General features: G+C 36.6%; 2 protein-coding genes across 5 annotated transcripts in view; one reads left to right on the top strand and one right to left on the bottom strand.

Moving 5' to 3' along the window:
• GSAP (gamma-secretase activating protein) overlaps positions 1 to 2,744 on the top strand; it is a 69,802-nt gene extending 67,058 nt beyond the window's left edge. Inside the window, exons 31-32 of one of the 2 annotated variants that reach the window (XR_004239990.1) lie at positions 1,157 to 1,313; positions 2,395 to 2,744. Coding sequence is in view for 1 of the 2 variants with exons in the window: in XM_032107807.1 (XP_031963698.1) it covers positions 1,157 to 1,248 (92 nt within the window). In the remaining variant the exon portion in view is untranslated. Of the gene's footprint in view, positions 1 to 1,156; positions 2,130 to 2,394 lie in introns of those variants that run through there. The other variant, XM_032107807.1, reaches the window with a different exon arrangement.
• The window catches only part of CCDC146 (coiled-coil domain containing 146), a 69,612-nt gene that overhangs the window by 21,591 nt on the left and 23,100 nt on the right, over positions 1 to 24,921 (bottom strand). For 2 of the 3 annotated variants that reach the window (XM_032107802.1, XM_032107803.1), the window contains exons 3-8: positions 15,721 to 15,803; positions 10,787 to 10,990; positions 2,886 to 2,943; positions 2,164 to 2,337; positions 1,500 to 1,573; positions 229 to 456 (exon numbers count right to left, since the gene is read on the bottom strand). In XM_032107802.1, coding sequence (XP_031963693.1) covers positions 229 to 456; positions 1,500 to 1,573; positions 2,164 to 2,337; positions 2,886 to 2,943; positions 10,787 to 10,990; positions 15,721 to 15,803 — 821 coding nt within the window. The remainder of the gene's footprint in view (positions 1 to 228; positions 457 to 1,499; positions 1,574 to 2,163; positions 2,338 to 2,885; positions 2,944 to 10,786; positions 10,991 to 15,720; positions 15,804 to 24,921) is intronic. The other variant, XM_032107804.1, reaches the window with a different exon arrangement.

The raw sequence follows: 24,921 nt of genomic DNA, 5'->3' as shown, positions 1-24,921 counted from the left end.
TTAATCAAATGCTTATGCTTTTTCATGTTCTTCTTCAAGCCAGATTCTAGATTCCAGATTCCAAATTTTTATGTAAACATTTCTGAAGTCAGTACCAAGCCTGATCATTTCTGATTTTCACTGGTTGCAGCATAAAGCTTGAAAATAGAAGCAATAAAACAGAAAAAAGAAATGGACTTTTGAGAACAGAGAATCATTCACTCTTTCCATGTGGCTCATGTCTCTAACCTGTCTGATAGGACAGCTAATTCCTTCTCTGTGCTCATTTCTAGTAATTTTGTCAAAGTCATGCATTCTCGTTTATTGTTTGCTGTCAAAGTTTGTCTCTCATCCAATTCCTTCATTACATCTTCTCTTTCTTGCAAAATCTCTTCAATCCTTCTTTCAGTGGCTTTCAGGGTTCTATTCAATTCTTCTATTTGGTCATTTAGGGCTTCATTCTTCTTCTCTGCATCGCTGTGGATATATTTTAACAAAGCAGTAAGGGTTAACTTTTCCACATGCATATTTAAAAGACAAAATGTAAGTTGCCAGTTTCTGTGGACACACAAAATAATTTCACAACAATATATGTTTAAAAGCAGACAGTGAAAACCTTCAAATTCCAGTATAGTCCAAAAATAAAATTGCAGCTAGCCATAGGGTTAACTGACAGCTTAGCACCATGGAAGTATTAAAAAGAGTTCTAGTAAGCTGATTTCTGTCAACATTACTAGGTACATGGGTGTGACACCTCTAAATATTCTTCCTGAGACTGGGAAATCTGGTTAGTCTATTCTGCAATGTGACACAAATATAAAGACTCATTTAAATATTTCATTAATAGCCACCTGCACAATGTAGGTTTTAGAAATTGCTTCTCTGTAACACAATAGGGCAAACTTAGATTTATGATGGCAGAGTTGCATTAAGCAGAGTAGTGAGGAAAATGTAGAAGAAAACCATCATACAAGTTTTAAACCTGAGAAATTTAACGCAGTTGAACAGTTTCTGTATTACAAATAGGGATTGGAAGCAGGAGATACAAAAACTTCAGTGTAACCCTGTGCACAAATGGTACAAACCCCATCATTCATCTGGATGGCAACTGGATTGCTGGGATCTGTGAGTGATGCGGCTGAAACTGCACAGTGCTAATTTGATTTTACACTTACAGAAAACAGCACATGCCATGCTTCAGAGGAAAAGAACCCCAGCTTCACAGGAGAGAGAAAGAAAAGGCTGTCTGCTGGCTTACATTTCCCCTGATCAAGTGTTAGAGACTGCAATTCATGTCAGGACCTTACAGCAAAGCACCTGTGACTCAACAGCAGGTACAGAAGGACCAAGGGAGAAGGGGTTTGTAGCTCAGGCCACACTGGCAGCTGTGGAAGTGTTAGTTTAAATGTTGATCCTAACTTTAATCAACAACTATCCTCAATCTTTTTTATAACCAAGGGATGAGAAGAAGTCATACATATACATATTAATGTATATAGAATTATTTATTAAAAACATACATTTTTTTCTGATTCAACTTCTCAGTTTCTTTTGCAAGTTGCTTTGGAACACCAAGGATTCTAACTAGCTCAGCCTAGTGATAAAACAGAAAGGTTTGATTAATAGCCTCAAAATCTGATGAGTTATCATAGCAGTAATATTCACTTAGAACTGCTGTGAAAATCGGTAGGAAATACGTTTTTGAATTACTTGAGTTTGTCCCAGAGAAGTGTAGCTGCTACTTTTGAAAGTAAACATCGATATTTACAGTTTTAGTGTGTCTTCAAGATAGAAATTATGCTTGAATATTATTAATACATCTTACAATGCTATTTATATAATGGAAAGAAGTAGACCCAAGTATGTTTTTAATTCCCAGCATAAATCTGTACAAACTGTAATCTGAGCAGCCTACAATGACACAACATAGCTAAGATGTCTTTATAGAAACCACTTTTTAATCAAAACCATGACTATTATTTTTTCCTAAAGGAGTAATAAGGATATGGCACAGCAGCATGTTTCATGCCTATTGAAAAATGGTCTGATATTTAATGTAATGACATAATGAATTTGGAATGACAAACAACATCAAGAAGATTCACTGCTCTTTTGGACAAAACATGTACCCCTATACACACACATGCACTCACAGATATATAGGCACAATTAATTTTGTGTTACTTTTAAATAAGTCTGCGTCTCCTGAAGCTTTTCCATTTCTTCCTCATCTGTTAATATCAGCTTTTCCTTGGATGAAACAGCTTCTTTTATCGAATCAATTTCTGCTTTCCTCTGGATTACTTCTTTGCTGAGCTCATCACAATTTTCTTTCAACTGTTTAATTCTATCGTCTTTCTTTAAAAATCAAGTAAAAGTCCAGATTAATTGTATTTTCCCTTTTACATTTTGCAGGCTTCTGACAACACAGACTCACTAACATTGAGTGATGATAACATTTTTAGTGACAAGATATGAAATGTATTTTTTTTACCAGATGTGTGTTTCTTCTATCAATACTATCAGAATGTTATTTCCAACAAAGCCACATATATTCCTCAGGATTTATGACTGCAAAGGTATTTTTCATGTTCACATTTTAGAACCAAAAACCTGCAGCTATCTTTACATGGAGTATCCATTTGCTGAATATAGTAAATATTTTCTTGAGTAAACAAAAAAATCCAGATCTTTTCTGAATCAGTTATTTATTGCTTGCCCTAGAGTTATCAAAACAGAATGATATAATATAGCCTATAAAATCTGCTTCTTTTAAAATCTATTTTTCTATGTATCCTATTTTAAATAAACTCTAAAAATACATCCTGTGAAAACATTTTCAGTGATGTTTTTATATGTTAGATGACATAACATAAAACATTGCTTTTCTCATGTTTTGTACTTACCTTTTCTTTTAACATTCTTTCATATTCATTTTCCAGAAGCTTTTTTTCTTCTCGCAAACTACAGTAAAAATCAAAGCAGAACTAAATGTATTAGTAATATAATAACCATTACTGTAATATAGTAAATGGTAAGAAAGTATGAAAGCCTATCCTGTGTTAGACTAAAACACACAGTGAATTATCATGAAAGGTGCTCAGATTTAAAGGAAGTTTGCTGACTGGTAGCTGAAGGGGTCCTGAAGGACTGAGTGCATGTATGGAGGTGCACACATCTTTTTCTACAGTGCACACATCTAAACATCTAAACCTGATTTTTCTTAGTCTGACCACCTGCAGGGGTGCATTCATTCCTCACTCAACCTTGCCTTTTACTAGTGGCACCCTATACCCACAGTTCCTCCCAACTTCAAAACACAATGTTGACATAGAAATGTGGCAAAAGGAAAGAGGAGTTGGGTAATAAATAGCCACAAAAACATCACATATCAAAGAAAGTGCAGTTGCTATGAGAAACCTTCTTCCTATGAATGTTTTCACATACACATTTACTCTTCAGACAACCATAAGTGAAGCTCCTCACATCTGGACTGGATCCTGTGAAAAAAAATTCCTGAAAAGTGGCAGCGGTTATAGGCTAAGTCAAAGGAGTATGGTAGAAAACTAAATTGAATAGCCACAGTGATCTTAACCTATATCCAAAACTAAATTGCAATTTAATTTCAGGCAACAATAGGGACAGATGCTAAAGAAGTGAAGAAGGAGGAAAGGAAAAAATAGGAAAGCTCTTAGATCTTGTGGATGTTTAGTTACACTGCCCTGAGAAGGATGAAGGAATGATTAAAAAAAGGGAGTTATACCAACAAGCTTGTTGGATTTACAGTAGGGAGCTTCTTGGTAGCAGGTAGGTAAATACTGCCAAATACAAAAGATTATCCCTACTGAAGGTACATCTGTACATCCCCAGTGCATGCACAGGACAGGTCTACAGTTATAGTAGGTAAATGGGCTACAGCAGTCTGTATGCCATCACAGCCAAACTGAACTGAACTGAGTCACTCTGCTATTCACTGGGAACAAGGAGGCAGGTTCCTGCAATGTAATTGGTACCTACAATGACATTTCAGAGTCTCAGTCTATAAAGAAGTAAAGATTGCTGCTAAGAAATAGGTGGAACAGACAAATCCTCTGTCCCAGGTATAGCAAAGAACTAACTTCAGTGCTTAAATTTGTTTTTATAACTCCAGTGGGAGTATGTGCTGGTCAAGTTTTGTTGAGATCCAAGGCAGTCTGGTAGAATAAATAACTCTCTAAATTAGGGAAACATTAAGAGAAGGGGACAAACTTCCATAAAACAGTTGTGTCACTTGGAGCTGTAGACAGTGGCAAGGGACTCCTAGGCAGCCCCACCCACCCAAAGCAGCTAATATAGTTACCTCATAATGTGGCTGATACAGAAAAGAGGCAGCTGATTGTTATTTCTTTTTTTTTCTCCTGAAACCTTCCAGCAGCAGTGTAAGATTTTGCACGGTGATGGTGGTTCAGGTTTCAGAAAGTGTGTGGTCATGGGAAGAGAGATCAGTCTCCCAGCAGCCGACCTCATGGAGGACCATCCCTAGGACCTTATGCTCAACCCTTTAGCAGTGCTGATTTAAGGTTCTCTCCCCTACTCCATCACCCCCACCCTCTCAATAAACTCCTTCTTACATTTGAATCCTCCAACAAAAGGAGTGAAGCTTATACCTGGAAGTCTTAGGCAACATATTTCCAGTTAAGGAAAGGAAATAATTTTTAAAAAAGAGAACTGGGTTGGTGGCATTGCAATATAAACAAAACAAAACAAATCAAAACAAAATCTATCCCATGAATAAGAAGCTCTGGCTCAGATGAAGAGCAAAGAGAAAATAGATGCAGAGTAGATGCTGTTGATATACAGCATGCATGAGATTTGTATGGGCAGAGTACAAGTATGCCTCTACAGGGACTAGTAAAATCAAAAAACTAATTTGAATGCCAGTGTTTGAACACTCACAGAGTGAACGAGTTTGCAAAACAAAATCTTTTAAAGAAAAAAGTTGAATTTAAATCAAACGTCCACCAAAATTGATAATTTTTGATAATTTTTTAAATCAATTTTATCAATTGATAAAATTGATTAAAAAAAATTTCCAAAATCATATTCCAAACCCATTTGGCAGTACTCCAAGTTGAATTCCTTGGGACTGGCATAATCACACTAAGGATAATGGACATCTACTTTGCACAAATACCTGTAACTGTTTGACTGCTACAAAATATTATTAAATCAGTCCTGTGCAAAATGATTAAAGAGGTACTACATGGCTTGTGGTTAGTCCATGCTGTGCCCTCTTTCATCTCACGCTGGATGATCAAAAGAGCAATACCAAAGATGAGGAAGGAGAGCAAAGTTGACACTGTTTTCATTTTGTCACATTCCTCACTCATGAGGACAGATTCCTGTGGAACCATTCCAGTTTCACAACAAAGACTTCTCCATCCAGCAAAAGCAAAATGAATTGAACACCTCATTTTCTGTGACATAAACAAAGGCAACAGTGAACTGCAAGGACCAAGCTAGCTAAATAGCCAGCTGACCAACTGCTTCCACACAAAAACCAGTGGAAGTGTGAAAAGAAAAAATGGGTAAAAAGAAAGAAGTTAAATCTCTCTCTTTTGAGCAATGAGTTTGATCCAGTTGCGCATACCCAGAAGTCAGACAGGCAGCCCTAAGCTAACACCCTGGGCTTCCTTACTGTCAGGGATAAAAACTGGGACCCCAAAGGGCAGGTCATCTGACATCCCAGGTGACTGTTTTAGGATGATATAAATTACCAGTCAAAGATAACCTACATCTCTCTGTGGACTCTAAAGGGGTGGCAGGATTATTAACACACATTTTGAAATCAAATTAGATTCTTCAAAGAATTTAAGTTTAGTCTCTGATTTAATAGATGAACACAGAAGCATAATGAAAGATAAGCAGAGAAATTTTGGTCTTTCAGTTTAGCATTTGAATCTTTTAATCTGTGTTATATGGATAACGACCCCATGACTGTTTTACTTAGACATGAATCACAACAACAAACGAAACAGCTGCAACTGGCATTAGGCATTTAAATTTCCCATTATTTTACAGCTCTTCCCTGATGGATGTATTTTTCAACATCGTGGATTTTATTATTATCATTATTATACCTCTAAGAACACACACAATGGAAAGAAGATGAACCTCTTAAGTTTAAGCATTAATGTGTGCAGATGTTTCTAACATTGCACTTCTTGTTTTCATGAAGCCTAATAACAGCATTGTACATGAAAAGTTGTCATAGATGCAGATGTAATGAGTTAAAAAAAGGCAGTTGGAAAACTGGGCCATTAATAAAAAATACATTCCAGATTTTTCCCTGAGAGACATTTACAGCTGCAAGCTGACACAGAAATAAAAAAATTAAGACAGAGAGATTAAGAAATGCAGTGGCAGCGGTCAACAGAGGTCCACTTCACTTCCTCAGCTCACGAAATAACCACAACGCTATTATCATTCAAAGTCCCATCAGGCAAGAAAGTGAACTCCTTCAGCTACTCTGTCTCACAGCTGGGATTGCTTGGAAAACCATAGAAGGTGTTTGGCACCTCACAACTAAAAACTAGTGACCACAGGTAGAAGTTATCACAGCTGACAAGCTGCCAGCATGAGCTTCCTGTAAGGCTCTGAGCTGTAATTAGTTTGTAGGTACCAGAGAATGCAGTCACAAGACCAGCTGATAACAATTTCAGCTGTGACTATATTTATTTTACTTATGGCGTGTAATTCTTTATGAGAGAAGCTATGGACAAAAGCTTAAACTTTCACTTTTTAATTTTTGAGTGACTAATACAGAAATAATTACAAGTATTGAAATAGTTTTCCTTATTTGCAATGCTCCTACAAGGACAAAGTCAGTTTTGCAGTCCTGACTTCCATGCAGTTGCACAGAGTACTTCAGTGATGAGCCATTTTGTTACCTGCACAAATCATCGTGAGAGCTGGAGATTGGACCTAGGCTTTCAAACAAAATTGTTTTCAAGCATCAAGGACCTTTAATCTCACAAACTCTTGTTATAGATAAATTTAGTACAAATTAATTGCTTTATTTTAAATTAATTGTTTAGATGATAGATTTAGATTTAATATTTATTATTTCTCAACAATAAACTACTGTTGATATCATTGTGTAATAAAGAAAAGCAGCTCTTCTTTCTATTGTCTCCTAAACCAGAACTCCAAGCCTCACATGAACATTAAAATGAAATGTCTTCTCAAGCCAGAACAAATCCTTGCTGATCACCGATTCTTTCCTTCTTGTTCTGCTAATTTGCTTTTTTGCTCTATATTCTTACTTACTGGGGCTTCTTATCAATTATATGAAGACATTTCATGGCTCTGAATGCAATTTTAGCAGAACTGAGTGGAGATGACTGTTTTTCCTTTTACTTTATTACCCTTGCCAAGTAGTTATTGACAGGAAGAATACTCCCAGAGTCAGCTCTGACTTTGGGATAGTGGCCCAAGCTTGATAAGCTCAGTAAATCCTTCCGACCCTTGTTCTCCCTGTGTGCTGAGCTCTCAGGCAGACACACCAGCAGTGAGCCCAGTACATCCATATGGCAGAACAGGGCACAAACTGGATGAGGAGGCACATATCTACAGTGGGAACACACCCCATCCATGCAGTCACCCTCAGGGTGACTTCCCTGACAGCTGAAGTGTGTCAGAGAGGCTTCCGAATACCTCATGTACCTATTCAAACTACGAAAAAAGTCACAACATTCCTGAAACTCTGATGATACTACAATGCTGAAAGCAATTTAAATTTATTCTGGGAATGTTGACTATTCACTGGAACAATAAAGAATTAAAACAGAAGGTGAAATATCGCCTTCAGCTGTTAAAAAAGGTCTGGTAAAAATTGTTTACAGAGGCAAGCAAATAAGAAATGAAATAGGGATAGAAGAGTATGGAATAGTAAGGGACCTTGACACGTTTGCTAAAGTTACGGCATATCTGTATGACTCCACAAGAGAGAAATGTCATTGTTGTCAGATTTGAATCTGAGTGCAAAAAAGGTGCTAAGTACTCTTAGCTATCAGAGAAAGTGAATTAAAGCAGGAAACAAAGGTATCAGAGATAAGAGGAATGCTTCAGAGAAAGAAAGGTTTACAGAAACAGGGGAACAGAGATCTGCAGAACCAGGGAAAGAAGATTAGATTTCTCACTTACAGCTGAGCAGTAGGTCTGAGTAGACATTCTAAAAAAAGGATAAAGCCGTAGATAAGAGACACAGATAATCCCTTCAAAACCTTTCCCCCTCCGTGTTCCCTGCCTGCTATACATGCAAAGGTAAATAAACAACATGTTTGTTTTCAGACTGAACAGCCATTAGTCATAATTCCCAAGGCAAAATTCACTTGTAAGTGCCAAGTACAGCTGGGACTGTATTAACACAGTTGGACAACAAGGAAAACTCTGTTCCAGAGAGATCAAGGGCCAAGAGAGGTTGGACCATGACTTTTTATCCTGAGAAACGAAGGAAACCAAGCAGCGACCTAACAGCAAACTGCTAATATCCTTCCATGCAGCTTCCCTCCCCTCTGTCTGTGACATTGTCCATGCACACAGATACTTCAGAAAATGTTGCTTTATTCTTTGGATAAAACCACAAGCATATAGATCTTCATTTTATATCAGTGTGACTATTAGATCACCTGCTACTCACCTATTCTGGACATTAATTTTCACTGTCTTTCACAGGCACCAAACTCATCCCTTCATTACAAACGTATTCATACCCATTATCTGGTTTTCTTCACAGTCCATTTCTCATTTCTCCACTACATTCACTCAACCATTCCTCAGACATATTGTGCTAATCCTGTTCATTCTACACTAGCCCAACTCAAAATCAGTATAGTTTCTTGAATATTTCTGGAATTTCTCTCCCAGTAAGCAAATCCTCACATAACCAAGGTACATCCTTCTCACTTCACACCCGCAACATGCATAAGACCCAATACTACCATCAGGCATGAAACAGATTCCAAACAAGGAACAATTAAATAATCTGTAGCTCCCAAGTTTGAAAAATCAACAGATTAAAGGGGAAGGGGTTGTACAAAAGAGATCTATCAAACAATTCTGCAACAGTGAAAATGAGGACAGGATCAGATGTTCATTGTCTCATCCAATACAAGAACTACAGGGCACTAAATGAAACTGTAGGAGTCGGGTTAAGAAAAGCAAGGAGGTGGCAGTTCTTACATAGTTAATCTGTGGAACTCATCGCCCAGCATGTTGCAATGTCAGAAGTTTGTTCTGGAGGAGATGGGAGAAGTTCAAAGGAACAGGGGTCAACTGAGGATTCCCAAACACAGAGGACTGTATTTGGCTCATGAAATCCCCACATCACGAGTGGTTGGGGCTGCACTTTTGGTGTCCATTAGATAATGCACCTCCTGTCAGACTGTACAGCTGGGTTTGATCCCAGGCAATACATAAGACATAAGTTTCTTACTACAGTGAAGGAACATTTTTTACAGCATGACTGACCCAAAAAGTGGATTTTTAATCTTCAAGACATTCAGTTGGTATATAAAGATTAATCCAGTAAATGTTCAAGGGTAATTGAAATAATACCTACACTGCACTTTGTATAGAATAGAATTCTACTTTTGACTAGAGGTAGAAAATAGAGAATGGGAAAATATTCCCTAAACATATAATTTTTTTGAAAATTGATGCAAAACCAGTAAAAAATGCTCATAAGATATGAGGGCAAACAGTTAAAAAGCATAATACTTTTGAAGACCTCATTTCTGGACTTCTTGGAAATTGCAATAAATTCTGTATTTAATAATTATTTCAGGAAATTTCATGTTTCTTAGTTATCTCATAGCAAATAATTTTTTCCAGATGCTTTCCATGTTTCTTTCCCACTCCCAATTTGCTTCATTCTCAAGTTTCTTTTTCTCTTAGAGCAAACACTTGGCTCTAAAAAAACAGAAAAAAATCAAGAAAGAATTGCCAGAAAAATCTGTTCCATGCAATGTGTACAGTGTTCCTGATTTCCTTGCAGAATAATAATCTTAACTGCTGAGATGCTGACATTGCGTGTTTGTATCATACACACACCAATGACACTACAGCTGGATTGAAGATGGGTAAAAATAGAAAGCCCCCCACAAAATAAAAATCTGATTTCATCTGCCTAGGTACATATTTTTTTACAAATGCAATACTTCTGCTTGTAATTTTGCTATAAAATATGAAGATAATTGAAATGTATACAATACCAAGCTAATTCTGGACTGTTGTCCTTACAAAGAAATGTTAAGATTTCACTCCTCTCACAGCAAATTTATAATTTTTCTGACATTAGAAGATACAAGTATTTCTTCCCCTTTGAATACCTGAACAGAAAAACTTGAATGTACTGTGCTATTGATGTTAAAAATAGCACTGGGTCTATTTATGATATTGTTCCATAAAATCCAAGCCAACAGGTCTCTGAGACACTTTAAACACTGGTATTGAAGGTGTCCTAGACTAGAATTGTTCATGTTAATTTTGCCTCCCTAAATATTATTCATGCAATGTAGTAAACTTTAAACAGCATTTTAAAGGACACCATACCATGTTCTAAATTTAAAACTATCTACAAATCTCTCACCATGGTAAATTTATTCATCGCTGCCATGTTGCTGTTACTGGGGAAAGTTTGTGGCAATTCATTTAACAACAGCCATCAAGAAATGTGGCCGTGTAAAATGTAAAGGAGATCGAATTTTATTCCATGTTATCATCTTTCTAGATTAGCTATGATGAAATTAGCAGCACTTTCACCTACCATTCCACCTTCAACCGATTTTCATACACTCTTCCTTTAACAACATTGTATTCACTTCGGCAGCTAAGAAGTTGTTGCCTTATTTGGGAAGCTTCGCTGGAAGCTTCATCGGGGAACTGTTCTGCTTTTTCCAGTTCACATTGTTCCAGTTCTGCACTCAGGAGTTTGGCTTCCTGCAACAGCTGGGTCTCAGACTCCTGTAAACTACATTAAATAGACAAACTTAGAACTAGTCAATGAGAAGCACAAGTTTTGTATTTATACTTCTTTACATACCTACAATATTTAATTCAAGATTTTCAAGATGAGATAGAATTAAGATCTGAATAATCTTGTCTGACCTCCTAGGTGACCCTGCCTTGGAGAGGAGGTTGGACCTCCTAAGTTCTGCTCAAACCTGAACCATCCTATGGTGACATGAGAGCAGTGGAATCTGGTCTCAGGGATTTTTTTCTGCATACCTAGAGCTGGAGTGAGATTCATCTCAGCTAATTTTAACCAGATGACAGATGGTTACTTAGTTAAATTTATCTTTCTAGCACTTCCTAGACACAAATTAAGAGACAGGGAATCCATTTTATCCTAAGAAGTGCCAAAAGCTAGATCTGATTCAGTGTGGAGACCTATAATGGTGAAGTATTCACCAGGACAAAGCCCAGTCTGGCCTATATGACAACTTTCTTAATAAACACTGAGACATCTACCCAGTGATGAATTACATCTTACTACTGCTGTAGTGCTACCAAGGTCTGAAATAACTCATGTAATGATACACAAGCCAAAAATACATTTGTGGGCATTTGTGGAAGCCTGTAGATCAATGATCAGTGATCTGATCTGACTTGTATTACCAAAGTGTAGCTCCACAGAAACAACAAACTAGCTCCAGTCAGTGTCAGGAGACTGGTATTCATAATATACTTATGAACTTGTGTGGTGACAGCTGAAAAATATCCTAAAGGCTGTTAGCAAAATACATAGATTATTATGGAAAACTCTTAAAGGGAACTACAGTATGAAAATTCATATACAATGCACCACACATAAGCCTATGCTTTGTGCTATAGAAATCATTGTGCATGCCTCCTCAGTATTACTACATTATGATTTTTATATAATGGCATGCTAAAATTAGTCACAATTATGTAGAAGAAGAAAGAACTCTATCACTTACCTTTTACTAATCAAAAATATAGTGTGATTTAATTTCTTTTTAAAAACAAAGGAACTTAGAATTTCCCATATTGAGAAACTCTAGACATAAATTTTGGCTCAAATTTGACATTTATGGCTTAGACAGAAAAACAAAATTACATATCATATAAAGAATAGAGTTGAGATGGTAAAATGGTGATAAAAATACAAAATATAAAACTGACTATACTGCAAAAACATAGTCGAAATAATGTAGCCGAAAAGGTTTTGATTCATGCAACATTTCTCCCCAGATAACCACTTCCTTTTTCTAAACTAGAAAATAAGAAAACCACAGACTTCAACAGAAAACAGTGTGCCTTTATAATGAACAAATAATTTCATGTGTGATGTATTTACACACATACACTAAGGGAAAAATAAACTGAGTTATTAACACTGCATTCTGTATGATATTTAAATCTTCTTTAAATCTAACAGAATTTATGCAGTTGTAGGAGAAAATACAATTGGTTGTAGTAATACACAATTTCAAACAGTTCTTTCTTAACACATACATTTTACATGCAGTTACATAAACACATAAGCGAATTAATAAAAAGAAAATTCTTAGTATTGATTTTCTTCAAGATAATTAAAAAAAAAAGAAAAACAGAAACAAGAATTGAGTGTTGAATCTAGATTTTTCTCTCTACAGATGCCAATGGTATTTTTTCATGTGTTGATTTAAATTTAATTGATAACAATGAAGAAATAACTGCACATCTACACAATGTACACATATAGAATGACATGACTACAAAAGTAGGTTTGTGCAGTCTGATGTGGCAGCTTTTGAATTTGTGAAATAATTATTAATTTAGCAGAGGCTTAAGAAAATAAGATTCCCAATCTGCCAATGATTCTTCATTATTACCTGAGTATATTCTAGTTTGGGTTATCAGAAATTCATACTAGGTTCCTAAATTGAGATAATATAAATAAAATCTACAACAAGGCCACATAATTGAGTGACTAAAAGGGTCTGCAGGGGCCAAATACAAGCTCAGATACTTCAACTTTAGATGCAGCCTTACTGCAAAGCGGATGGTTGAGACAGCACCACAGTGGGATGACAGCCTGTTCTCAGCAAACGTAAATTCAAAAGCACTTAAGACTTTGAAGAAAAGTATCAAAGATGTTATCTGCCAAGTGACATCTTTCAGCATTTCAGAATGCCAGATTATGCCAAACTGAAAGCAAGAAATAAAGGACTATTTGCCACTAAACAGAGGACTGCACTATACACTTACAGCTCTGTGTACACTGGCAACAGCCTTGGAAACTACCTGCACAGAGACTAATTGCATTCATCATATTAGACAAATTTGTATTGTGTATCAGAAAGATCAGTTGCAATAGTTTGGCACAGATGTCACAGGGAACTGTGCTGCTTAAGATGTATAAGGCTTTCTCCTTGAGATTTTTATATGCTAACAAAGGAAAGAAGAAAACACACACAGCTTGAAGACCTCCTCCTGTGTCATTTGTCTTAACATGGCATTGCAACAACACTAGGACAGAGGGGCATTAATTAGGAAAGGAATTGAATTAGGAAGGGTGAAAAAAATAAGTTCTTGATGCACAGAACTGTACTGCACATGTTAGGGTGAAGAACTAACAGTTAAAACCAGTATTGATTCTGTGAAGGGTTCTTTGCAGAAGGAGAACATACACACATATTGCACTTCCCACCAGGACAGTGCTTACAGCTGACGGGGAAAACCAGACCCTTGCGGATGTCTGTATAAGGAGGAAGTGTTTGGTCCCTATTTCTTTCTATTGACTATTAAGGGACCCTTGGTACCTCGTTCAGATGAGCATGTCCACTGATGTTAACATATGGACAAGTGAATCTCACTTTTGATGTCTGAACCCCACTTTTGATGTCCTTAAAATATACTAGAAATCACGATAGATTTTGGGTAATTGATTTCACTTGCTTTCTTTTAGCAGTAGGAGAAATATATCCATGGGAATTAGTGTGTGTTCACACATTGGTGTTTTGCTTTGACACATGACTACATCTAATAAAGAATGCGACACGATTCTCTCTGATCCACTCTCTTACAGAAGGCCATTTCATACTCCTGTGAGAATGATGGAAAGACTGAGAGATGTAATCTACCACCTAACATTTTCATGCTTTTGGTGCATGCTGTTAAGGGTAGTTTTAAGTGTGACAGAAAAGACAGCTGAGTCCTGCTTACACTGAGGCCATATTCCACTTGCTATACACACAAAGAGATTGCCTTTACAAAAATGAATGTCCCATATAAAAGAATATTGTATAAATACATAAAACATGTAGCAATATGTTTGCATTTTTCCAATGAAAGACAGTTTTCAAACTAACACTGGCTAAAAATCCACTAATTAGCAGCTACTGGATTTCTGCTTCAGCTCAGTGAACACCGGTATGGTAGAAATCTTAGCAATCAATTAATCCAAACCTCACATAATATGTTTGATCTGAGCAGTTAGAAAAGTATTTTTGTATTTTCTAGGAACCCAAACTGATTTAGTAATGCTGTTTTTAATTTGTCTTCTCAGAAAGATTTGCTATCTCAGTAATCTAAAATAAAGTCAGATGACATTTCCCAGAGTCAGAGCCATATTCCAATTCCCCATTTTATTAAGACAAAATTAGAAAACTCAGATATCCTCAAGAAATATTATTATTTCAGTATTTTGGGAACCCTTTTTAAATTACTTTACATTACTTAGAACTTGTTGCTATTCAGATTGCCAGGATGCACAGCAAATCCCAAATAAGCAGGTATAACCTGAATTAGGTTTAGAATACTTAAATTAGGCTTTAGCTTCAATGACAGAATTGCCATAAAGGTTTTGATGTGGAGTGTCAGTGAAAGTGGGATAAAATATTGTTAATACAGTGGAAATTATGGTATGTATCACAAAAATGTGACAGGATTGTCATGATGCTGATTTTAATGATTACAGGTATGCTGTAATATAAAAATTATTATTCATAAATACTACAGTAGTATTGCCATATTTTCAGTAGGACTGCTCTGTTCTGGGACACCCTGGGACACCTGCTACAGTGTAGTATTGTGTCCCACTTTGTCCCTCTCTATTTCTCTCCTTCCACCCACATATGCCCTGCCCAAGCCTGGCATCAGGCCATGAGCATGATCTCTTTTCTCTTTCCAGGATGTACTGGTGCAGGGCAGGCTCACAACTGCTACACCTAATTTCCAAATTTCACTTAGACTTCGAAGCTTAAGCTTCTAATCAAAATCTATTATCTGTCTAATGTGACTGTCAATATTCTCAGAGGGTAAATTCACACCTATTTAGGAATGACAGTTTAATTTTCCTTCTTAGAAATGAACCTTTAGCTTCTTCAGTTGCTCTCTATGATGTCAGCTCAGCAAGTCAGTCTTTTCATATATTAAAATTCTGGCTACATGATCTTCAAATACATATTTATTTTAAACTTGCAAATTGTCTGTTGCAGTCTGTATGTCCATTCCCAATATTATTATGTTTGTATTAGAAACAAAGATGTTGTTAAAACAAGTATTTAAGTATCCCAAATTACCTTGAAATTTCCTATTAAATAATACTGGTTTTCAGCCTTGTGTTCTGGATTCCTGTTTATGAACTCCAACTGTAAGAAAGCCTTAAATGATAATTAGGCTTCAGCATGAGCAGCAAATTACTTTAAAAACATAATGCTTTGGCTACTGAATGTTTAAAAAGGAATATTATACCTTATCACAGCCTTATGCAGCCAGGTGTACTGTTCCTTCAGCTCGGCTACTCTGGTGTCTGTAATTTTTCCAGCAGAAAATAGCTATGGAAGGCAAACAGACAGTTATGAAATCTCCTAAGCACTAACACTTTCATTCTGCTGCAACTTTTATAACTGTAATTGGCAGGCTTTCAGTTTATACAGACTTTGGTAACATAAAAAATTAAATACACAACCAAATCAAATGCACAGAAAAAAACCCGCTTATTTACATAAAAATTCAAAGCATAAATACAAGAACATAAAGAATGTGACTGTCACAACTACAGTGCCACCTGTGCTGTACCATTTCTTCTCTGACTTTTTGTCTGTATTAATATTTCATGATAATTCTGTCTTGACTTTGAACTCAGGCTCTAAGCAACCTCTTTTCCACATTGCTTAACTGGATCAGTTTTGGCCTGCTCAGGCAAAACTGAAGCTTGAAGTGTCTCCGCAGGCAGTAGGGTTGTAAAAAAAAGGAGCTGGGCTAAAGCTGGATTATCCTCAGGCAACAGAACACATTACCTTACATGCCTGTGCAGGTCTTCAGCAAGCACCAAGATCAAACAGGTCTTTTAAATACCTCCAGGGAGAGTGACTCAAACACTTCCTTAAACAGTCTGTCCCAACACTTGACCATGCTTTCAGTGAAGAAATTTTTCCTGCTATCCAATCTAAACCACCTCTGGTGCAACTTGAGGTCATTTCCTTCTGCCCTATCCCTTGGTACCTGGGAGAAGACACTGACTTCCACCTGGCTACAGCTCCTTTCAGGCAGCTGTAGAGAACAGTAAGTTCTATCCTGAGCCTCCTTTTCTCCAGGCTGAACATCCCCAGCTCCCTCAGCTGCTGCTCATCAGACTTGTGCTCCACACCCTTCCCCAGCTCCATTGCCCTTCTCTGGACATGCTCCAGCACCTCAATGTCTTTCTTGTAGTGAGAGGCTCAAAACTGAATGTGGGATTTGAAGTGTGGCTTCACCATTGCTGAGTGCAGGGGGACATCCTGCTGGCCACACTATTCCTCTGTGATATTTCTTTAGAAAACCTTTCTTCTCCTCCTTCAGTCACAAGTAAGGAAAACCAGGTTAAATCCAATTAAAAAATGTAAGGTGATCCAAGGCTGCTAGCCTTGTGCAGCAGCAAGTCAAATCTGCAACTTCTATGGGACCCTGCCAAGAAATGTGATTATGCAGATCTCCTGGAATAAGAAGTGTAATTATCACAGCACCAAGAAAATCCCAGAAGTTATAATTCAACCTTTAGAATATTCACAAGAAACCATCTAGAACTAATCCTATGGTCAAGATGCAGAATACAAGTTAATATCTCAAAGGAAGTATGTATTTTCTTTATAACTGTTTAAGTATTTTTGAAGATCTGTTTCAAAATATTTCATGGTAGCAAAGAGAATCTTTGTTCCCTGAGATGCCGAGAAAAGAACAGAAGGTCTGCCTTTCATTTGCTTGCATGAGATTAAAGATAAGCAGCTCTCAAATATTTATTTTGGCATTCTCTATGAACAAAGATATTGTCCACTTAAGTTCAAAATAGGTCTTCTGGGAGAAAGAAAATATTTCCCTTTCTCAACCCATTTATTTCTTAGCCTCATATGTAGATATAGTTGTCCTATTTGTGTGGTACCTTACTAAAGTGCTTTCTCCATACTCCTCTGATCTGTATCTGTGAGTTACAATTTTTTTTTAACTGCTTAGGTTCTCACTACAGATCTAAGCCATGTTTTACAAAGCTTCCACAGAAACAAACTCTTGTCCTGGAGGCTGTGTCTTCTTCTTTACATCCATAAACTTTTTACAGATTTGACACCTAATTTCTCAGTTCAGTTCTGCGATAAGAGCTCTATTTCAGGAAGGTTGGTCCTACACAATGTGAAGACTTGCAGCATTGAGGACTACACAAGACAGACTGCATGGATAGCATACCAGCATGTCAAAGGCAGTGAGACCTCCCGGAAACTTTCATCACCAGATAGTTCCCATTACCACAGCATTATCAGGAGAGCTGTCAGAGAGACAGCACTGGGCTACTCTGGCCCCAGGATTTGCTATTAAAGCCTGTTTTCTCCAAGATTCTTGGGAGGGCAGAAGGGAAAGATGCAACTGTTTGAGAGGAAGAAATAGTTTGTGGAAGAAGGGAGGAAACATGTGATCCTACTCTAGAAAAATTGTATTAATTGTAATGATAAATTACAGACAAGAGATGATGCCCCTGATATACAGATGTGTAATTCTTTCAAGGTGGCCTGTCCCACATTAATGATAAAGTAACCAACAGTATTTATGCACTCATAGTTCGCTTTATTGCTCAGAAGGTCTTGCATTGCTGGGTTAAGTGAAATGTAGATCTCCTCAGTGTAACTAATTACACTGCTACACTGAAAAGTAAAAGAGTGAGTGAAAAGATGGAGTAGTGAGGAAAAAAAAGGGCTTGTAAATGGCAATTGAGGATGACTTTTTTTTCAGTCCTGTGTTAACCATACTGCCTCAGAAAGAACTGAGGTAATTATAATGTACTGGTGATCTCAGATCTAGAGTCTGGAATATAGCCAGATAAATATTCTTGTTGAGTCTTCCAGTCCCATTCCATGTCAGTTGTACTTAGCTGTATATTGCTTTTCTCAGATTTTCTTTCTCTTTATATAATGAACTGGGACCCCATACATGTTCAAACACACTCAACATTGATAGATCATCTGGATAAACCAGAATAATTTTTTGTTATATAAATGCAGAATTACTGGAAAGTTGGATGAAGATTTGTCCTTTAACAGATGGTTGCCTGGTAACTTTCTGCTTTCTGTTACCCCATACTCACATAAATGCAATTACATTGAAAATAGGGAAGTCTGTGTCTTATTATTGCATTTACTTGCATCTTTTCCTTTTAATTTAAAATTTCTGTTATTTTTATTTTACCCTATTAAGTTACACTTAAGTCACCCTATTAAGTTACCCTTGTGATTTTCTAACTTTGTTACAATTTTTTATATTGCTTTGCGATTTGAAGTCTGGCTTTTCTACCAGAAAAACAAAACAAAACCAAATCCAAACCCAAGTTCCGAAGCAAATTTGTTTCCTTCAATCAGTGAAAAGTCCCATGAAGTAAAGTGCTGGGTAATTCTGTTCTATTGCAAAAAATGTGGAGGAAAACTTAGCTGAAAAGGTGAAAGGGAAGGACATATCCTTGATATTTTTCTAGCAGGAAAAGGTAGATTTTCTGGTTCTGAGCAGGAATCCTTTAAATATAGGAGTCCATGAGAAAAAGAGAACATACTTATGCTCAAATAGCTGTACTGTACACCCGAATAACTTTTCTCTCTACCCATACAAGTAATAAGTTCATATTCACTTGCTACCAACAGTTTCCCCACCAGACCTGTCCTCAAAATCTCCTCATGAAACTTCCAAGAAAAAGTGAGAACTATCTGAGGGACCTCTTTTATATCCTTCCAGCTTGACTTCAGGCACACTAGCCCCTGGATCTAAGACCACAGTGTTTTCTCCAAGGTTGGAAGATGGATATAGATAGATATTTGTAAGAAAGAGAACATGTCAGAATATGAATGGGAATTAAAACCACAGAAGGGAGAGAACCCACCTGATAAATGAGGTACTCATCCATGTGAGCAAAACTAGTGAAATCTGGCCCTAACTATCAATGCCTCCTCACTCTGCATTAAGTACAGTGGGCATTCTCCCTTTTACCAGATTATATTAAATTCTTTCTGACAGTCAGCTCAAAACAATGCAGCAAGGAACTAATCTAAAATTCCAAAACAAGTTTTCTGTAACTCAAATGTGATATAAATAAGAACTCTAGGAACATTTCCCATTTCAAAGCTCCTAAAGTTCTTTTGGAACTCTCCAGAAAGGAATAAAATTCAGCCAAATCTTAAACATAAATAGATGATGGAATCTTAATATTAGTCTGACTCTTCATAGTCTTTTGATAAAAAAACACACAAAATAAGCACAGAAAATAAATAAAGTCACCACCAAGTAATTACCAATTAACATCAATTACTTACAATCATTATTAAAGTGAACCACTTGAGGCTTCTTAGGAAAATCTCAATTTCATCAGTGCCCAGGATCTCTGCATTTTGGAGAAATGATGTAGCCAACACGTGTTTCTAATTATGTTTGCAGTTACTGCAAAACAACTAAAATGTATTCTAAGCTCAAATTGAATAATAACACTTTCCCCTTCTTCATGCTAAGTTGTAGGTTTTGTAACTGCAACAAGACATTATGACTACACTTAATGTTATTTTAACAGATAGAATGTCTAACATTTTATATTCATTGGCTATTTCAAACATCTGAAAGGTCTTGTCAAACAACACTTTTACCTCCTAATAGTCGACTAGAGAAAAATATCAAGGGATTAATATATTTTACAGTTTGTATACACTCAGGATTTCAGTATAGTATTAGCCCCTTGGCATATGGCTCTTCTGGCCAGTCTGCTATGACAGCTTTGGAATTTTCTTTCTGTGCTGTTTATTTGAAGAGCTTTTCTTACCTCTTTCATATAATATTTAAAAGTTTTAAGCATTCAGAGAAGAGATAGAGTAAGTGCCCCTCTTTGAAAAGAGAGCTCTGCATCCTCTGTCAAAATCCTCATGAAGCCACATAGTTTGGACACTTAGCACAGAGCTCAGGTGTTCCTTATTCCAGGGAGAAGGCAACGCTGCCTTCTCAGAGGTTGTTTCAACATCGTAGCGGGGCACCAGGTACAAGCACACTGAACCCATGCTGTGGCTCCTGCATTTCTATCCATATTGCTGGATACCAGTCTCCACAGAATCATAGTGCTAGGGATATCTCCTGGTGTTCGGCTTGCCTGTGCCTCGTATCTCCAAATTATCTAGGCAAAATCTTGGACCCATGATAATGGAATAAGGGAACTGGAGATTCCTCCTTAAGCTCAGCCCATGGCTCAGAACAAGTTCATAACTATAACTTCTCACTAATTCTGAAGATCATCTCCTGGTTGCTTCAAGATGGAGCATCCAAAAATGAAGGAAAAACAATGAAAAGGTTGTGCTTCTAACCTCTCTGTCAATCTTAAAAAAAGCCAAAACACAATACAAGAAAACTGCTCAAAAAATTACCAGTCCTGATGCCAGGGAATTTAACAGGACTTCTGTGGCAATTTCAACACATAGGACAATTTTTACCATCTTCACAATTTTCTTAGAGGGCTTAAGGCATGCACTTCATTTTCCAGAATGCTATATTTACACAATTGTTATTACAACAAAATGTAAAGCAAAATATAAACTCCATGTCATACAAGAGAGGAATAAAGTCAGAAAAATTAAGGCAGAAAGGAACCTCTAGATGCCATTTAGTCCAGCCTCCTGCTCAAAGCAGGGATAGCTTCAAACTTAGACCAGGTCAGGTGAGGGGCCTGTCCTGTCAAATTTTGAAAAAGCCGTGACTGAATAAGGATACAGTGGCTGAATATTTATTGCACCCGTTATAAGATAGTCCCTGTATTCTGCTGATGTACTATCAGCTCTCTCTAATTTTTACCCAAAAGAAGATACTGACTTGTCCTGAAGTATATTGAATCTAAACATTGACTACCTTACTTTGTCTCACTTGCGTATTTTTCCCAAACTGTGCAGTTGGAGACTGAAATACATTGCCTTTAGACTTTAGGAAGTATAAGGAAGGCAAAAAACCCCAAAAAACCCCACATTCAAAACCAGAATAGAGACTAATATTTAAGCTTTTAATTATTTTTAATAATAGAATTTAACTAATTAAATTATTTCAGACTGCTTTGCAGCATTTATAAGTAGTAAGAAACATTCTCAGTGAGGCTCTTAGTTGCTTTTGACTACAGCAAGACCCAAAGATGACTACCTAGCTCAGCCCAAACACCAGGCTTTTAGATCACCTAAACTCTGATTTTAATGTAAAGTGTTACATCACAATTTATATATGTCCAGAAAAAATACAATCTTTACACTTTTTATTCAGTCATCATGCATTTTTCAATATGTCTCAAATATTCATACAGAGTTATGGAAGACTAACACAAAATTATCTATAATTTCTCTACTCAACAATATTTCAGGCTTCAGCACATATTTCAAAGTATTTTAAAACAAGAAGATAAAAATCACTAATTTAAGACTGTAAACATTTAGTTACACAATAAATTATAGCTATTGGTATGCAATTCTGCATTCCATTTTGGAGATTGGGAAACATCGAAAGTGCACACAGAAATAGCTATATTGCAGATATTTAGGGAATGATACATCTTGCTCAAGTCATTATTCTAGAGAAAGGTTATGATGGTAGAAAGCAAAGAAAAATGCAGTGAGGTTTTTAAATTGATACTGTAATTAGAGTTTAAAAATAAGGTGTAATCCCTCTCACCTGGTACTACATACATTTATTACAGGAAGTAGACTTTAGAATAAGTAGCTTTTCAAGTAGAAAAATATTTGTCACTGAGTTTCCTAAACATTTAATTTAGGTGATAAACAACAATACTTGAAGCTATGAGGTTATTGGTTGCACAAACGCAGTCAGGTGGGGGTAAAGGCATACACAAAAATCATAAATACACTTACAGTAGATACACTGTACTGCCTTACACTGAACTTCTACAATTTTACTTTTTTAATTACAGAGGGATGAACCAGGCATCCTTCAATGAAAAATAAACTGCTGAAGAGCCTTCTAAAACTAACAAATAATGACTAGGAAAAACGATATCCTAAATTCTTTCCCAAGGCATGGTTCATAACAGTTGTTTTGTCCCCCAGTTCATGGGAAAAAGCAATCCCTACATGGAAAATATAAACATCAGCTACAATCAAGGTGGTGCAGTGGGTGAGAAAATACTGGTGACCAACTGAGTCTTGCATGGCTCAGTAAAGAAGGGCATAGGAGATGGGTAAGACAGGCATTTTGGGAAAGGACATGGCTTTCCTGCTGTCACCTGTTTGGCTACGAAGCCTGAAACCAGGATACTAAATAACCAGCACAGTCTTGGAGCAGGTTTGCAGGAATCAGAAAGGAATTTTTCTGTAAAGACACAGGAAGGAGAGGCTTTTGTATTTGGTATATCATCACTCTGAAAGTGCATTTGGGTTTATTCTCTTCATATATTGAACCAACTACAGCATCTTCTACAGCTACAGATAAAGGAAATAGTCAGCAGTAAACTGTAGATTTAGAGCAGGCAGATCAGATGTCATGAGAGAAAAAGAATTAATAAGAACATAGTTTTGTGGATCTCCTTCTTTACAAATAGGGTCCTCAACAGAAGCAGTGATTTTCTTTGACCACATGATTTTTTTAACATGTATTATATTTACAGTTGCTGATATAAATATATCTACTACTTACATGCTCTATGTCAGTGCTGCCTTTCTTCCTGCTGCCAGAATTTATAGATAAAGCAATGAACAATTTAAGCAGGTAGGAAGGCATGCAGCCACTAGTTCTATGTAATCTGTATCTGAATAAGAATATTAACAATTAATATCAAATGGAATAGGACTGCCTTTCCTTTCGTCTTCGGATGTGTTCTCATAGACACATAAGGAAGCTGAATAGGTAGTCCCACAATCCAGCAGACAACAAAAGGACTGTTTGCATGAAGAATGGCTACTGAGTTAAAGAAGAAAACAATTCAGTTAATCAGAAAGAATTCTAAATCAGAATTTGTTTCTAGTATGGAATTTTGGTATATTTGCCACATTTTCGAAAAACCTGAAAATTAATCTAATTGCTTGTCATCCTCTTTCTCAGCCAAAATGTATCACAGAACCACTGAAGTCTACCAAAAACATCAGAAATATTCCTGCAGCAGTTGAATTTTAACACATTCCACCTCTGCCACCAAAATGCTTCATTATGAATGAGCCCCAAAGTACTTCAGGTTTGTTCATACCAATCACGTGAACTGCTTAGACAAACCTGGATATTTTGCAGCAATTCTTCTGCAGGAGATGTTGACTCCCAGAACAAAGCCAGAAATCAAACAGATGCCAGGCTGTTGTGTTTTAAATTGCCATAGTCACTAGCTAAATTAACATCTGCCTACAGTCATAACTTTGTTGTTTTCTATTTGACCTACATTCCGTTATCTGCCAGAAAAAGAAAAAAAACCTTACTCTAAAAATTCATGGGAAACGGTTCACGCTGGTTTTGATAAACTTTGGATAAACAATCCTCAGACAAGTCTGATAAAACAAAATATATTGCTTCTTTAACCTTGTAATCACCACATAGCTCTGTGAATAGAATTAAAATCTTCAGTAGAATTTAAGAGTATCTTGAGCTGTCAGTTATTTTCTTTACCTTTAGGAAGATGTCTATATGATAAAGATATCTCTTCAGTCTACAGTCCTAAAAAGTAGACTAGAAGAGATTAAAAGCTACAAGAAAGTGAGCTTTAAGTAAAAAGCAAAGACCTTAGCAGAAAAGTCTCAGTTACAGCCATCAGCTGTTATTAAGTTAGATCCTTTCACAGTTGAAAAAAATTGGCTTTTGGGTTTTGTGACTGCTTAACTAATTTCAAGTTTTAAGTACTGTAGGAACGCAGCGTGCCAAGAATATTTCTCTGCCTGTTTTTAAGGGTTCTTACCCCCCCGAACAGCACTGTTTTAACCACCAACCTTGGAAAAAATTACCAACGATCAGACAAGAACTAGAAAATACAGTGGTGTGAATTAGGTGATAGACTACTATGTAAGATTGTCACAGGGTGAAAAATTTAGAGGTTTTGGGCTTCTCTTTGTACTAAATAGATAAGAGTAAAAAAAATCAAAATGGAGGAGTGTTGTTGTTCTCTAAACCTTCTTCTCCTTCTTCTACTACTCCATGTTCTGCAGTAAAAGTAGTTTGGAATGATTGGATAGAGAATTCTGCAGTTCCTGCCCGTGTTACTGAATAATTGGTAGGAAAGTGAAAATAAGATATGTTTTTAGTAACTAGTGGTTAAATTATCTTTAAAAGGCTGTGTGAATCTTGATAGAGAGCCTCCACTCCTGCTTCCTGTGCTCTATGCTGTACCTGGGTCATGCTAGTGGCTCTGTTCCTCTGATAAGACTTAATAAACAACTATCCGGCAGCATTGAAACTCAAGGAAAAGTCTCGGTTTATCTTTGAAACTCCTTGCAAGGA

The sequence above is a fragment of the Corvus moneduloides genome, chromosome 4, assembly GCF_009650955.1.
Source record: "Corvus moneduloides isolate bCorMon1 chromosome 4, bCorMon1.pri, whole genome shotgun sequence".
Classification (NCBI taxonomy): domain Eukaryota; kingdom Metazoa; phylum Chordata; class Aves; order Passeriformes; family Corvidae; genus Corvus; species Corvus moneduloides.
The sequence above is the reverse complement of the archived record's forward strand: the minus strand, read 5'-3'. Positions and strand labels throughout refer to the sequence as shown.